We start from the raw sequence: 17132 nt of genomic DNA on the forward strand, positions 1-17132 counted from the left end.
CAGTGCAGTGCCCCCTCCTCACTGGCTCTCACACAGTGCAGTGCCCCCTCCTCACTGGCTCTCACACAGTGCAGTGCCCCCTCCTCACTGGCTCTCACACAGTGCAGTGCTCCCTCCTCACTGGCTCTCACATAGTGCAGTGCTTCCTCCTCACTGGCTCTCACACAGCGCAGTGCCCCCTCCTCACTGGCTCTCACACAGCGCAGTGCCCCCCTCCTCACTGGTCCAGACACAATGCAGTACCCCCCCCACTGGCTCTCACACAGTAGTGCCCCCTCATCGGCCCACACACAATGCAGTGCTCCCTTCTCACTGGCCCAGATACAGTGCAGTACCCCCTCCTCACTGGCTCTCACACAGTGCAGTGCCCCCTCCTCACTGGCTCTCACACAGTGCAGTACCCCCTCCTCACTGGCCCACGCGCAGCACGGTGTCCCCTCCTCACTGGCCCACGCGCAGCACGGTGCCCCCTCCTCACTGGCCCACGCGCAGCGAGGTGCCCCCTCCTCACTGGCCCACGCGCAGCGCAGTGCCCCCCTCACTGGCTCACACACAGTGCAGTTCTCCCTTCTCACTGCCCCTCTTTGCTTCACTCTTACCTCCTCCTCTCCTCTTTCTCCCTACCTTTTCAATTTTCTTTTTCTTCCTTTACTCCTCCATAAATCACTCACTTATCCTCCTTCCCTGTCTCATTCCAGTTTGCAGCTTATCCAATACACTGACAGTTCTGAAGGTTACCAAGCACACAGATCCCTTGTATCTATTTATTCAGTGCTTACCGTAGCACAGGAACACAACGGTGCAGTACTTCATAAGATACGTTTTCAAAACCTGACACGCTCACTGCCATACAGAATGCACTCAAGCCTCCGGAAATCCCCCATTGTGCCATGTGCTCCTTCTCCAGGGAACACCCATGGGTGTTGCTGTGACCCTGGAAGAGAGGCAGGCCACTGGCACGGGCAGAACTGGCGACTGCCCACTGCTGTTCTCACCCTTTGACCATATTTACATTCAGATTTGGATTTATCTGTCACATACAGTGAAATGCGTTAACATCCAACACAACCCCGGGATGAGCTGAGGTCAGCTCTCAAGTGTCACCACACATTCTGGAACCAACATAGCATACTCTTAACATTCGGCAGAACAGGACAAGCAGCGGAACAAACTGCTCTCCCACCCACCCCACACACAGTCCGACCTCCAACCCGCATAAGGGAGGATCTCACTGAATCCTATCAAATTTCAAAATTTCCTATAGTGGGGAAGTCTAGGGTGAAGGAGCACAGCCACAGAGATGAGGAGGAATTCCTTTAGCCAGATGGTGGTGAATCTGTGAAATTCATTGCCACAGACAACTGGGGCGGCCAAGTCACTGGGTAGATTTAAAGTGGGGGTTGATAGGTTCTTGATTAGCCACAGCATCAAAGGTTACAGGCAGAAGAATGGGGTTGAGAGGGAGAATAAGTCAGCCGTGATGGAATGGTGGAACAAGCTCAATGGGCTGAATGGCCTAATTCTGCTTCTATGTCTTATGGTCTAACCCTAGGACAGGCCACCTCTAGGTCTCGGTCCCGGTCTCTCAGATATCGGGCCTTCAACCTACAGTCCCTGGCCCAAACTCGCAGACTCAACCTTCGGCCTCTTTATCTCCACACCCTCTGAGCTTCGGACTTCAACCTTCAGCTTTTTCCTCCAGACTTCTGCGTCCAAGCTTTTGGTCCCCGAGCACCCACCCACACACGGGGATCGCCTGTGAGGAGATACTGAGTCACCTGAGAGGGGATAGAAACATTAAACTACGAAAGGTTTAGATAAGACAGAGGCAGGAAAGCGGTTTCAACTGGTGAGACTAGAATCAGGGGACAAAGCCTCAAGATTTGGGGGAATAGACATGAGGAGAAACTGCTTTTCCTAGAAAGAAATGTACCTGTGGAATTCTTTGCCCAGATAGCAGTAGAGGCAAACTGATCAAATATTTTAAGACAAAGTGAGATAGATTTTTGCAAAGCAGGGTAATTCAGGGTTCTGGGGAACAGGCAGGTGGGTAGAGCTGAGTCCACGGACAGATCAGCCATGATCTTATTGAATGGCGAAGCAGGTCGGACTGGCCACGTGACACGGTCGTGCAGTGTTTACATAATGCTTTGTAGTGCCACCAGTTGGGGTTTAATTCCTGCTGCTATTGGAAGGGAGTTCATATGGTAGGGTTAGTAAGTTGTGGGCAGCTATGTTGGTTGGAAACACTTACTGGCTGCCCCAGCACATCATCAGACCGTGTCGGTTGTTGATGCCAATAACTCATTTCACTGTATGCTTCAATATACATGTGACAAATAAAGCAGGTCTTTATTTCTTATGTTCCTATCGCTCCCTCCTTCGACTCCTGCCGGAGGGCCGTTGTCCGCTCACTCGCTGCAGGGTAAGGCAACGCCTTTCTCCTGTTCGCCTCCTGCCTCCTCTTCGCTCTCCCTCAGCCTCCGCATCTCGAGCAGGGCCTTGACGTGAAGCCTGTTTAGAGTCTCCAGGTCCTCCAGCACTGAAAGACAGCAAACATCCTCCAATCAGTGGCAAAGAGGCCAAGGGACCATCCACTCCCAGGAGAGAAACCACCCCCCACCTGAGCAATGGAAGAAACCCACTGCGCGTTGCCAACTACTGGTACGAGCGCGCAACTGCACCTGCGACGGAAACTTCAAAGTAAATTTATTATCAATGGAAGATCAAGAAGAGCATACAAAACAAAAAAACTGCAAATGCAAATGTAAGTAAATAGCAAGAACATGAGATAACAAGATGAAGTGAGATCATTGGTTGTGGGGACATCTCAGGCGACTGAAGTTACCCCCTTTGGTTCAAGAGCCTGATGGTTAAGGAGTAATAACTGTTCTTGAACCTGGCGATGTGAGTCCTGAGGCTACTGTACCTTCCACCCGATGGCAGAAGCGAGAAAAGAGCATGGCCTGGATGGTGAGGATCTTCGATGCTGGGTGCTGCTTTCCCACATCAGCATTTCATGCAGATGTACGCAATGGTTGGGAGGGATACTTTTAGAACTTATAGTGCTGGCCTTTTGGCCCTCTGTGCTGTGCTAACCCTTTAAGCTACTCTAATTCCAATCTACCCCTCCTGTACAGCCCTCCATGTGCCTATCTGGGAGTCTATTAAATATCCCTGATGTATCTGCCTCTACCATCACCTCTGGCAGTGAATTTCGCTTCCTCAGCACTCCGTGCCTAAAAACCTACCTCTGACATCCCCCCACTGTACTTTACTCCACTCACCTTGAAATGTAGCCCCCTTGTATTAACCATTTCTGCTCTGGAAAATGTATCTGGCTGTCCACTCGAACTATGTGTATTGATAGTTAATACAAATTACACCTTTCACTGTATAATTGACATCCATGTGGCAGGGTCGTTACAAGACTGGTGACTCCAGTCATTATCAATACTCTTCAGAGACTGTCTGCCTGGTGTCAGTGGTCGCATAACCAGGACTTGTGACATCCACCAGCTGCTCAAACAACCATCCACCACCTGATCCCATGGCTTCAAATGACACTGATTGGTGGTGGGGTGAGGGGTAAGCAGGTGCCACACCTCGCCCAAGGGTGACCTACAGACTAGCGGAGGGAAGGAGCACCTCACATCCATTTGATAAGAGACGTATCTCTACCTCGCCACAGGTGATACCTTCCCCAATGACCCCCAGATTTGAAACCCTTCCCCTTGCACCAATTCTTCAACCACCATTCATCTAAAGGGTGCCAAAAAGATTCATGATAGTGCTGGGATTAGAGGCCTCAAGTTATAAAGAGAGACAGGGAGAGATAGCCGAGTTATTTTTTTCCCTGGAGCGAAGGAGGCTGAGGGATGACCTGGTCGAACTTTATAAATTAGGGCGGCACAGTAGTGTAGTGATTAGCACAACACTTTACAGTACCAGTGACCCAGGTTCAATTCCCACCGATACCTGTAAGGAGTTTGCACGGGTTCTCTCCCCCAGTCCAAAGATGACCGGTTGGGAGGTTAATTAGTCATTGTATGTTGCTACATGGATAAAATTGGGGGATTGTTGGGTGGTACGACTCAAAGGGCCAGACGGGTCTAATCAGTGTTGTACTTCAATAAATAAACAGTAAGAATCAAGGGGGAGTAGATAATGTGGATGGTCACGGTCTTTTCCCCAGGGCAGGGGAGTGTAAAGCTGGTGGGCATAGGCTTCAGGTGAGAAGAGAGAGGGGAGAGATGAAAAGAGGATCTGACTGGCACAGATGGTAGTGGATGTGTGAAATGGGTGATCAGAAGTGGTTGAGGCAGATGCTATGAGACTTAAAAGATATTTGGACAGGAATGGGATAGGAAAGATTTTGAGGGATATGTGATGAGTTCATGTAGGCAGCATGGATGAGATGGGCCAAAGGGTCTGGTTCAATGCTGTATCTGTGCCAAGGGGTTTCCATTGTGGTTCAAATAATTCTACAATCCCAGGGAGAAACCTGGTATATCTGTCACCAAAAGATCAAAGGCAAGTAGATTCATTAAAGCAACAGTGTCACTCTCTGGGTGTCTCGGGGGGGGGGGGGGGGGGGGGGGGGCTATGTCAGTTGTACTATCAGCACCCACCACCACATACACTGGGACAAGAAGGGATTTCAAAGGACTTCCCCAGACCCACCTTTGCTATGGTACGGCTGCTCCCAATCTCCATGTATCACGAGTTTCTGTAGAAAGCTGGTCAGGGCACCTGTAGCGAGGAACCTCTCAGTCAGAGGAAGCGACTCCAAGTGGCGCAAGTCCAGGGTGAACGGGTTAGAGGGAGGAGGCCACGTGCAGAGGGACACCAGCTCGGACACTATCTCCCAGATCTGCACAGCTGAGGCAAAGACAGAGTGAGGAGGAGACAGGGAGAGGGGGATGGCGGGGCAGGAGGTGAAAGGCAAGGCGAGGGGGCAGGAGGTGAGAGGCAAGGCGAGGGGGCAGGAGGCAGATGAGACGTGGTGTGAGACATGCTGGTGAGAGGTGAGGTACAGGGGTGAGACATGGTGATGAGGCAGCGTGCTGTGACAGGACGGTCAAACAAGGTGGTGAGAGGTGAGATATGGCCGGGAGGCACCGCGAGTGAGACACAGTGGGCAGTTACCATTTCGATGCCAGCCAGCAGTGGACTCCAGCCGTAGCGGGATGTCATTGTCAGCCCCATCGCCGGCTGCAGACCTGAGCAGGTGTGGGTGGTGAGAGCGGAGCCAGACCAACGGCTGCTGGTATGTGGTGTACCCGGTCAGCAGGAAGAGGGTGCAGTCTGGGCCCTGCAGGGGCAAACATGGAGCTGGTGGGCTTCACACAGACACCGACCATGGATCCGAGAATGGGTCACCCGGGGGGGGGGGGGGGGGGGTGAATGCACTGGGACAGAGGATGCAAACACTGGGGTTAAACTGGGATAGAGGTTTTAAACACACTGGGACATGGGTAAACACACTGGAATACGTGGGTGGATCACGGAGTTACTCACGGGGACGACTACCTCATGATCACAGGGTGAGGCTGGGGGGAGACCCACATCCCCCTGTCCATTTCCAGAGGTCCTGAGAGCAGAGAACAGACCGTTAAATGCAGTGGAAGGAGAGAAGGAACGGGGAGGAAGAGTGGCGAGCAGGAGAAAAGCGGGTGTAAAGGAGGGCAGAGGGAGGCAGGAAGGCTCAGGGTTGGAAGGTTACCATCATTACGTTAGACCATCGCCATCATGAGACCTGAAACCAGAGTGTGCAGCCAGTTGAGCCAATGATGCCAGCAAAGGGCCACTGTCCCTCTTCCCATGGTGCCCCCTGCCCAGAGTACTTCTTCCCATGATGCCCCTCTACCCAGAGTACTTCTTCCCATGGTGCCTCTCTGCCTAGAGTACTTCTTCCCATGATGGCTCTCTATCCATGATGTCCCTTTGTTTACAGAGCCCTTCTTCTCATTGACCCTCTCTACCCACAGTGCCCTTCTCATGGTGCCTCTCTACCCACAGTGCCGTGCTTCCCATGGTGCCTCACCCAGACAGCGCAATGGCTTAGCAGTGGAAGAGAAGGCGGGGGTCAAAGGAGGGACATGGTGGCCTGTCTGTCACCAGAGCCTGGGAACAGGCAGTCATGGATCTGTGCTGGGGGTGTGGGGGTCTGTGATGCTCACAGGAGAAGCTGGCTGCAGAAATGTGACCTTCACAAACAGGGGAGGGCTGTGGATCAGTTTGCCTTGACGGTGGCCACACACGTTGCCTGGGTGGGAAAAGTAGAGGGGACATGGAGAGGATGTTTTCAAGAGTGGAAGAGTTTAAGACCTGAGGGCATAGCCCTCTATAACAGAGATGAGGAGGAATTCCTTTCACCACAGGGTGGTAGATCTGCGGGAATTTGTAGATACAGACAGCTGTGGAGGCCAAAACAGAGGTAGATAGGTTCTTGATTAGAAAGGGTATCAAAGGTTGGGGTTGAAAAATACTTGCTCATCTCTGTTCTAGAGGGCTGTGCCTTCTGATTTCAGACTCTTTGCCATGTTCCTCCTGCCTTTCTCAGCCCGGTGATGTGTGTGGCCACTGTCAAGGTGTACTCTCGATCAGATGGTGATGTAGACTCAATGCACCAAATGGAATTTCACTCCTGTGTCTTCTGGGTTTAATGGAAAGGCTGCTGTGCCTTCGTAGGTCCAGGACCAGATTGGGCACCACAGTAGTGTAGTGCTTAGCACAATGCTTGGGGCATTCTGGAGGTCGGAGTTCAATTCCAGCGCTGTATTAAGAGGTCCGTACGTCCTCCCCACGGAGCACGTGGACTTTCCTCCAGGTGCTCCAGTTTCCTCCCAAAATCCAAAGAAGGGTAATTGGTCCTTATAAATTGTCCCGTGATTAGTTAATTGGGTTTGTCGGGGATTACTGGGGCAGATTGGCTTGAAGCCTGGAAGGGCCAACTCTGCACTATATCGCAAAATAAAATGAACAGATCATCCTGTAGCAGTATAGAACTGAGAGGCAGACCACACTTGTGTACAGCTCTGGTCACACCATTATAGGAAGGGTGTGGGGGCTCTGGAGAGGGCGCAGGGTCACCTGGATGAGAGACAGCAAGAGCTAAAAGGAGAGATTGCGCAAACTTGGTTGTTTTCTATGGAGCGGCAGAAGCCTGACAGAGTTTAATAAAACTATGAGAGGCACTGATAGGGGCTGACAGTCAGATTCTTGTTCTCGAGTAGAAATATCAATTACTAGAGGGCACAGCTTTAAGGTGAGAGGGGGAAACTTTAAAGGGGATGTTTGGGGTAAGTATTTTATTTTACAGAGAACTGGGTGCCCGGAATAGGCAACCCGAAGAGGTTGTGGCACCAGATACATTATGTAGGAGGTACTTAGACAGGTATGCAAACAAAATGGAGTGAGTGGACTGTATGCAGACTGATGGGATTACTTTGGATTGGTGTCATGGCTGGCAAAGATAGGGTGGGCTGAAGGGCCTGTTCATTGGTGGAATTACAATCAGATCTTTCAGAACAGTCGAACAGGCTTGAGGTACATTGCTAACCTGTTCTCCTGCTCTCTCTGGATGCTGAACCTTACCTCTCCCATTCTAAATCTCAGTTCTCCAGAGTCCACGGGGGGTGGGTCATTGGTGTGAAATTTGCTCCTTCTGGTTTGGGCTGTTTTTGCCCCCCACACCCCCATCCATTTCATGAGATTCCCAGAATAGATGTTTTGGTGGGGGGGGGGGGGGGGGGAGAAGCTGGGGAGTTGACGTTACCTCTTCTGCAACCGCAGGGGCATCAGCGGAGAGGGGTCACCCGGCGGCGTCAGTCCGAATCCATGGCTCTCGGTGGGAGAGGTGATGGGGACCCTGGCACCACGAGCTATTTTCCAGCTCTGTCACAGAGAGGGAGGACAGTTACTATGATTCACAGTAAGACAGAAATCACAGCACCAACAGCATGTCCTGATCCAATCACGTGGACACCATGGCTCACCAGCTCCTTTACTTCCTCCTGAGGCTAAAGAAATCTGGCAAGTCCCTATGGAACCTCACCAACGTTTATCGACACACCATAGAAAGCATCCTATTTGATGCCTCACAGTTCGGGATGCCTATTGTTCTGCTTACTGCCCATTACACCACTGGTGAGTAGGGCAGCAATGAAGGTCCTCCATCTCTGGTGGTGTTCAGGGCCTCCTTCGTCGTGACTCGGGAATACCGTCACACTCAGATGTAGAAGGGTTCTTCGCTGCTGGTCCTGTAACAATTTTGTTTTACCAGTCAGGGTTGTTAGCCCTGAGCTGAACCCCCAATCCTGAAGGACCGGTGGACCACTCTTGGTCTGACCTCTACCCTTTGACCTGTTTGGTATGGGTGACCCTACAAGAGTCGAAGCATAAAGCCCGGACCGCAGTCAACATAGCTCTGGGTTAATGAGGCGTACAAGCCTCCAAACCCTATGACAAGGTTGTGGTCCTTTTGGCGGAATAGCTCTGCTTGTGACCATAAAAACTGCTGAGAACTGAAGACACCACTCAGCGCATCACAGAAACAACCCTCCCCTTCATGGCCTCCATCTATACTCCTTGCTGCCTCAGTCTAGTCTTGATGGTCTGAATGTCCTCCTTCACAAGGGGAGGATGAAGACAGGATGGGCAACGTAAGGCTTGGACTGGCCGCAGTCAGCTGCTATACCCCTCGGGCTGTCCTGAGGTGGTGAGAAGGTGCTTTAGAAACCGGCTGGACTTGAGTGGCGAGGAGGATGGGAGGAGTAGGCGACCTCCATTGAAATACTTACGAGATCCTTGTTTACCACAGACAGCAGCAGTTCCTCGCGGCCACGTAGCCAAGGCTGGAAGTATCGGAAACCCTGGGGGCAGAAGAAACCAAAATAGTTGGTTAGGTGGATGCAGCCAGTCAAATTCAAATCCAGAGCATCAGGAGGAAACCCACGTGGTCATGGGGAGGATGTACAAACTCCTCACAGACAGCCATGGGAATTAAACCCTGATCAATGATCGTTGGCTCTGTAAGGTGACTGATATGCGACTGCGCTGCCTTATCCCACCATTATCAAACTCCAGGATGGACCTATCATACAATGAACCCTTGATCTCCCGAGGCAACACACACAAAGCACTGGAGGAGCTCAGCAGGTCAGGCAGCATCTATGGAACTGAATAAACAGTCGAAGGGCAGACCTTTCTTCAGGACTTGATCTCCCGATCTATCTATTGAGGCCCTTACACTTTCTGTGTCAGCCTGCACTGCATTTTCTCAGTTAATTCTGAATTCCTTTTTATCACCTCGATGAACAGTACTGTGCAAAAGTCTTAGGCACAGCTGGGGTGCTCAAGACTTTTGCACACATTTTATAACATATATGAGTGATGATAAACCTGATTCTGATCTGGGTCTCTATTGTGGACTGACAGTGAGAAGGGGGCAGGGAGAGGGGAATCATGGTTGGGAAAACGGGAAGTGAGAGGAGGGAGTACCAGAAAGGCATTCTGATCAATAAATCAATTGTTCGGAATCAAATGATCTTGCCTGGCATCTCAGGGCTGGGTGTGTCTGCACCCACATAACCCCATCCCTGGCACACCCCTAACGTGGCGCTCCACCATCACCGTTCCCAACATCCCCTGCTCCCGCCAGATTTACGAACTTGTTCTCCGCTCCACATTAACAAACACAGTACCGTGCAAATGTCTTAGGCACCCTAGCTAAATATACAGTATGTGCCAAAGACTTTTATTTATTTAGAGATACAGCACAGTAACAGGCCCGTCCAGACCAACGGGCTCGTACTGCCCATTTACACCCATCTGACCAATTAACCTACCAACCCATATGTGTTTGGGAGGAAACCAGAGCACTTGGAAGAAACCATGGGGAGAACTTACAAAGTCCTTACAGGCAGTGGCGGGATTGAACCTGACAATATAACAGTGTCAGGCTAATCACTATGTTACCATGACGCCCCAAAAGTACAGAATGATTAGTCTGGACGGCATACAAACCAAAAGCTTTTTGCTGTATATCGGGACACATGACAATATAAATAGTTACCAATAGGTTATCTTCATTCTTCACGACCAGAATTGGCCTCAGCTTTATTATCACTGTCTTATGATGATAAAACCATAAGATAGAGGAGAATTAGGCCATTTGGCTCATCGAATTTGCTCCACCATTTCTTCATGGCTTATCCATCTTCCCTCTCAACCCCAATCTCCTGCTTCCTTCCATATCCCTTCATGTCCTGACTAATCAAGAACCTATCAACCTCCACCTTATATATCCCCTATGACTTAGCCTCCAAAGCTGCCTGCGGCAATGCATTCCACAGATTCACCACTCTCTGACTAAAGAAATTCCTCATCTCCATTCTAGATGGACGTCCCTCTATTCTGAGGCTGAGTACTCTGGTCTTAGACTCTCCCACCACAGGAAACATCCTTTCCACATCCACTCTATCGAGGCCTTTCCCCATTCGATAGGTCTCAATGAGGTCCCCCCTCATTCTTCAGAATTCCAGTCAGTACAGCTTATATGACGTGAGCCGCGTTTTGCAACAGCAGTATTGTGCAAAGACACAAAATCACATTAAAGTACAAAACAAATAAATTGTCTAAAAGAGGAACAGTGAGGTAGAGCTCACGGGTTCTGGTCTGTTCAGAAATCGGATGACAGAGGGGAAGAAGCTGTTCCTGAATCATTGAGAGTGTGTCTTCTGGCTCCTGCACCTCCCCCACGATGGAAATATAGTAATAGAACAGCACGATACAGGCCCTTCAGCCCATAATGTTGTGCCATCCTTTTAACCTGGTCAATTTAACCCTTCCCTCCCACATAGCCTTCCACTTCAGCATGCAAGTACAATAGCGATGAGAGCACGGTAGCCCCTCTACTTCCTTAGGCGTCTGCGGAGATTTGGCATAACATTTAAAACTTTGACAAACTTCTATAGATGTGTACTGGAGAGAAAATTGACTGACTCCATACTCCTAGTATGGGAACACTAAATGCCTTTGAATATTAAATCCTTAGCAGGTAATGGATTTGGCCCAGTACATCACATACAAAGCCCTCCCAACCATCGAGCACATCTACGTGAAACACTGTCATAGGAAAGCAGCATCCATCATCAAAGATTGCCACCACCCAGGCCATCCTCTTTTCTCGCTGCTGCCATCAGGTTGAAGGCACAAGCGCCTCAGGACTCGCACCACCAGGTTCAAGAACAGTTGTTACCCCTCAACCATCAGGTTCTTCAACCAAAGAGGGATAACTACGTTCACTTGCCCCATCATTGAAATGCTCCCACAACCAATGACCTCACTTTAAGGATTCACTATCTCATTTTCTCATTATTTATTGCCATTTAATTATATTTGCATTTGCACAGTTTGCACTCTGGTTGATCTTTCATTGATCCTGTAAGAGTTACCATTCTATGGATTTGCTGAGTACGCCTGCAGGTAAATGAATCTCAGCGTTGTATATGGTAACATATATGTACTTTGATAATAAAATTTACTTTGAACTTTTATTTCCAGGTAATTCCCAGTAATGTCTGATACTTAGGAGACTCCCTTCCTGGGTCTTAAACAAGCGGAACTTTAATTCTCACCCAGCTTAGCTCACTAATTACAGACCCTCTTTACCTGGAGTGATCCCAGGATCAACAAATCTCCGAGAAAGTCCTGAAGTTGCTGCACCGATCTTGTCGAGTCCTAGAGAGACAACAAAAGAGTCCAATCAGCTCTGGAGCAGAGAAGGAATGGTGAACAGGGGACACCCTAAAATCATGTACAGGCATTGGGTCAGACAATAAAAAGTAACAGGCCCTTCAGCCCACAATATCTGTGCTGAAAGATCAGGCATGGGCTGAATCGAGATAGCGGGGCCCGGGCCTGATAGCAAGGAATAACCCATGGTTTGGATGATTTAATCGCTGGGCAAGATTGAAAAGATCAGGGTGTTTGTAAACTTGCGTTCTGAATGCTTTTTACTTTCTTTTATTGTTTGCACCACTTGCTTTTTTTCCCTCTCTGCACATTGGGTGCTAGTGGAGCTTGATTAAATGGGTTCTATTGGGCTTCTTTGTTTTGTGGCTGCCTGTAAAGGAGATGAATCTCAAGGTTGAACTTAAATCTCTCCTGCCTGTGGATAAACCATACTCCTCCATTCCCTGCATATTCTTGTGACTAGCCAGCAGCCTCAAACACCATTGAACAGCACAGACCCTTCAGCCCATAATACTGTGATTACCTTTTAAATTACTCTAAGATCAACCTGACCCTTTGGTCCCACCATCCCCTCAATTTTGCCCACCTAAGAGTCTTTTAAATGTTTCGCAATGTATCTGCCCCATCAGTACCCCTGCGAGCAAGTTCCACACACCTACCTCATGGTCATTAATATCTGCTTCCACCTCTTCCAGGGCTTGCCCCTCAAGTCACCTTTTAAACTTTCCCCTTCTCACCTTAAAAGTTATTGGTTTATTATTGTCATGTGCATTGAGGTACTGTGAAAACGTCGTTTTGTAGGCTATTTATAAAGATCACCATCATCATTATGAGTCATGGTCTTTGGCCATGACTGTTCTTGGCAATTTTACAACAGAAGTGGTTTGCCATTGCCTTCTTCTGGACAGTATCTTTACAAGACGGGTGACCCCAGCCATTATCAATACTCTTCAGAGATTGTCTGCCTGGTGTCAGTGGTCGCATAACCAGGACTTGTGATCTGCACCGGCTGCTCATACGACCATCCACCACCTGCTCCCATGGCTTCATGTGCCCCGATCAGGGGGAGCTAAGCAGGTGCTACACCTTGCCCAAGGATGACCTGCAGGCTAGCGGAGGGAAGGAGTACCCTACACCTTCTTTGGTAGACATATTTCCACCCCACCAACCAGCTATATGACCTCTAGAATTGAATATTTCTACTGTTCGAATGTACTTGTAGTAACAAAATGGAACCTGTATTGTCCCAGAGTGCTTTGCCAACAGTGTTCGTGTAACATTATGCTGATAGAAGCCAAGACCTGACAAACTTCAGACCAGCAGATTTGATTACTGGAAGAATGCCAAGTACACTGATTAAGCAGATGTAAAGAACGTCCATGCACTGAAGCTATATAAAGGATAAAGGAGTGACTATGTTGTCTGTTTTATCAAATCTATCACCAGCTCATGTGCTGTGCTAGTCTTCCCCTGCAGCAAGAAAAATAAATGCACTTATTATTGATACACTCAGTTAATTGTTGTTATAAGACACAGTGCTCGATACTACCCTGGGAGAAAACCCTCTCACTATTTCACAAACTTCTATCAAGTCCTCCCTCAGCTTCTGCCACTTTAGAGAAACCCACCCAAGTTTATCCGACCTTACTCCTAAAAGCACATACCCTCTTGATGCACCATCAATAACTCTCTGAGACATGAGGCGAGATATAGGCTTCTATTGACTGGAAGAAAGACCAAGCAACAAGCAGCAATTGACCACCATACTACATCCTGGAGACTGAGGACAGGGACCGGGGTCTGTGGGAGTTGCCACAGGAACAGTCAGCAGGGGGGGGGGGGGGCGTGTCCAGACAGGTATATGTAGTTCACCACACCTCTAATCTGGGGTCCCCTCCAATGACTGAACTGCAGTGGAAGCCAAATGCGGCTTCACCAAAGGTTTGTGCAGCCACAGCACAATTTCCCAACTTCTCTACCCGAAGCCAAGCATATCGATTACCACCGCCCGCATGCTCTCTGTGGGATCTTACCATGCCCAAAGGGACAATTACCACCGCCATTGCACTTCAACCCAATTTCATTGGCTTCCTCGGAATTTGTTACTAAATCTCCGGCGCAGAAGTGGGAGGATTTTTAAAAAATCAACATGTTAAAGCAAAAATTAAAAAAAAGACTTACCTCTGCGGCTGAGTTCATTCTAACCGCCGGCTCCCAAATCAACGCAGTAAATTAGACTGCAATCAGTTTGAAGGAGTGGAATAAATGCATCTGTTATTGCATTATTTCATTACTTTTAAACAAAGTGTGCTTTATCGGGATTTTTTTGTTGTCCTTATTGCAAATGGGGCATTTTCTTTAATTTAAATCTTTCCTTTCATATAATATTTATAAATATATTATATTTGCAAGTGATTTGACTCATGATTATACAATTTCCTTCTAATGTTTCGCACTGCACAATAATTTTCGCCGGATGTTATTTGCAAAGAGATAATCCGTCGGGCGATAAGGAATGACGTCGCTCCTAGCAACCGAATCCCGACCGACGAGGTAAAGCTGGAGAGGCGACACCCTGACTCTGCAGCGTGGCTGCCACCTAAAATTACTGAAGATTGTCTGCAATATCGCCCCCTACGGGCTGGGAGGACTACATCGAAACACTGGCAATATAAATCAAGACACACGTTTCGACCCAGTCTTGCCGACCACGATGCTGATTTAAGTGCACGTAATTTGGCAAATCGGTTAATTATTGTCACACGTAGCGAGGTACAGTGGAAGACTTGTCTTGCATACTGTTCATACAGATCAAATCGTTGCAGGCAACATTAACAGGAAGATAGAATAAAGTATTGCAGAAAAAATGCAGTGCAGCCTGATAAGAGTCCATCTGATTGCAGCAGGGAACGGTTTATAAAAGTAGAGTGGACTGTCCTTGAGTCTGGACGTACTTTCGGGCTTCTGTATCTTCTGCCTGATTGGGAGGGGAGGGCTGGGGTGCAGGGGAAGAGAAAAAAGTCTGGAGTGGCTGGGGTGTTTGGTTTTTACCAAAGCAGTGAGAAGTGTAGACAGAATCCATGGGGGGGAGGCTGGTTTCTGTGATGAGCTGGACTGTGTCCACACCCCTCTGCAGTTTCTTGCTACACATCCGTCCATTCCCTGCCTGTCTGAATGCCTCTCAAATATTGAGACTCTATTTGTTTCCATCATTGCCCCCTAACCACACGCCGTGCTCCCTGTGTAAAGGAAATGTTCGGCATTTTGGTCTGCAAGATTTCAACAGTATTTATTTATTGAGATACAGTGTGGTATAGGCCCTTATGGCCCTTTGAGCTATGCCGCCCTACAACCCCGGATTTAATCTGAGCCTAATCACAGGACAACTTACAATGACCAGTTAACGTACCGACCGGTCTGTCTTTGGGCTGTGGGAGGAAACTGGAGCTCCCAGAAGAAACGACGAGAGTCACGGGGAGAATGTACAGAGTCCTTACAGACTGGTGGGAATTGAACCCAAGTAACTGGTACTGTAAAGCATACTAACCACTACAGTAGAACCATAGAACATTACAGCACAGAAACAGGCCTTTTGGCCCTTCTTGGCTGTGCCGTACCATTTTTCTGCCTAGTCCTACTGACCTGCACCTGGGCCATATCCCTCCAAACCCCTCTCATCCACATACCTGTCCAAGTTTTTCTTAAATGTTAAAAGTGAGCCCGCATTTACCACTTCATCTGGCAGCTCATTCCACATTCCCACCACTCTGTGTGAAGCCCCCCTGAATGTTCCATTTAAACTTTTCTCCCTCACCCTTAACCCATGTCCTGTTTTTTTTCTCCCCTAGCCTCAGTGAAAAAAGCCTGTTTGCATTCACTCTATCTATACCCATCATAATTTTATCACCTCTATCAAATCTCCCCTCATTCTTCTATGCTCCAGGGGATAAAGTCCTTACTTATTCAACCTTTCTCTATAACTCAGTTTCTCAAGTCCCAGCAACATCCTTGTAAACCTTCTGTGCACTCTTTCAAACTTATTAATATCCTTTCACTGTGAAGCTTGAGCATGTAGATGTTAAGAAAGAGGATGTGCTGAGCTTTTGGAAAGCATCAAGTTGGATAAGTCACCGGGAGCAGACTGGATTATCCAGCTACTGTGGAAAGCGAGGGAGATTGCTGAATCTCTGGCAATCTCAATGGAATCTCCGGAAGAGGTTCCGGAGGATTGGAGGTTTGTGGATGTTGCTCCCTTATTTAAGAAAGGGAGTAGACATAGCCCAAGAAATTATAGACCAGTGAGTCTTACTTCAGTGGTTGGTAAGTTGATGGAGAAGATCCTGAGAGGTAGGATTTATGAACACTTGGAGAGGCATAAGATGATTAGGAATAGTCAGCATGGCTTTGTCAAAGGCAGCCTTACGAGCCTGAATGAATTTTTTGAGGATGTGACTAAACACATTGATGAAGGTAGAGCTGTAGATGTAATGTATATGGATTTCAGTAAGGCATTTGACAAGGTACCCCATACAAGGCTTATTGAGAAAGTAAGGGGCAGGGATCCAGATTACGAGAGAAGATGATATGATGAAGGATAAGGGACAGGTGGGGAATACACGTTTCCCAAATATTAATTGTGTAAAGGAGAAAGGTGAGACAGAAAGTTACATGTACAGAGGGTTGGTCAGAAGGAGCATGGGGTTAAATGTGTAGAAGGTTTGGGTGATCTTGAGAAGGTCATCAAAATTCAAAGTGCAATTAGCCCGATGGAAGTTCAAGGAGCTGGGTTAGGTACAATAGACAGTGTTTTAAGCAAAGAGAGGAGGAATGGGCTAAGAATTCTATACTTGAATGCGCGTAGTGTCAGAAATAAGACAGATGAGCTTGAAGCTCAGATGAAAATGGGGAACTACGATATTGTTGGGATAACGGAGACATGGCTGCAAGGGGATCAGGCCTGGGAATTGAGTGTTCCAGGGTATACGTGCTATCGTAGAGACAGAAATATGGGAAGAGGGGGTGGGGTGGCCCTGTTGGTGAGGAATGAGATTTAGTCCTTAGCAAGAGGTGACTTGGGGACAGGGGAAGTAGAGTCTGTGTGGATTGAGCTGAGGAACTGTTAAGGGTAAAAAGACCCTAATGGGTGTTGTGTACAGGCCCCCAAACAGTAGCGTGGATATTGGGTACAAGTTGATTAGGGAGTTAACATTGGCATGTGCTAAAGGTAATGCAGTCGTTATGGGAGATTTCAACATGCAGGTGAACTGGGAGAATCAGGTAGGTGCTGGACCCCAGGATAGGGAGTTTGTGGAGTATCTAAGGGATGTATTTTTGGAACAGCTTGTGCTTGAGCCAACCAGGAACGAGGCTAT

General features: G+C 48.4%; 1 protein-coding gene across 4 annotated transcripts; it reads right to left on the minus strand.

The window, feature by feature from the left end:
- Positions 1-280: 280 nt before the first annotated feature.
- Positions 281-14345, minus strand: si:dkey-19b23.7 (uncharacterized). 4 transcript variants are annotated; one of them, XM_059975180.1, is made up of 8 exons: positions 13942-14345; positions 11677-11745; positions 8805-8876; positions 7781-7899; positions 5521-5593; positions 5149-5314; positions 4684-4752; positions 281-2542 (listed from the first exon to the last, which is right to left on the minus strand). In XM_059975180.1, exons 1-8 carry the CDS (start codon positions 13957-13959, stop codon positions 2412-2414), a joined length of 717 nt encoding a protein of 238 aa, XP_059831163.1. In that variant the 5' UTR covers positions 13960-14345; the 3' UTR covers positions 281-2411. The 4 variants fall into 4 exon arrangements, with proteins under 4 accessions (XP_059831163.1, XP_059831162.1, XP_059831161.1 ...); XM_059975179.1 differs by having other exon boundaries at positions 4684-4881; positions 5533-5593; positions 13942-14344; XM_059975178.1 differs by having other exon boundaries at positions 4684-4881; positions 13942-14343.
- Between the last annotated feature and the right edge of the window lie 2787 nt (positions 14346-17132).

Source organism: Hypanus sabinus, chromosome 7 (genome assembly GCF_030144855.1).
Source record: "Hypanus sabinus isolate sHypSab1 chromosome 7, sHypSab1.hap1, whole genome shotgun sequence".
Classification (NCBI taxonomy): Eukaryota; Metazoa; Chordata; class Chondrichthyes; order Myliobatiformes; family Dasyatidae; genus Hypanus; species Hypanus sabinus.

Coding starts and splice junctions, on each gene's coding strand:
- si:dkey-19b23.7 (XM_059975178.1), bottom strand. Junction 5,315..5,520: donor ATCATGAGGTAGTCGTCCCC/GTGAGTAACTCC, acceptor TTGCCCCTGCAG/GGCCCAGACTGCACCCTCTT. Junction 2,543..4,683: donor GCAGCCGTACCATAGCAAAG/GTGGGTCTGGGG, acceptor GCTGTCTTTCAG/TGCTGGAGGACCTGGAGACT.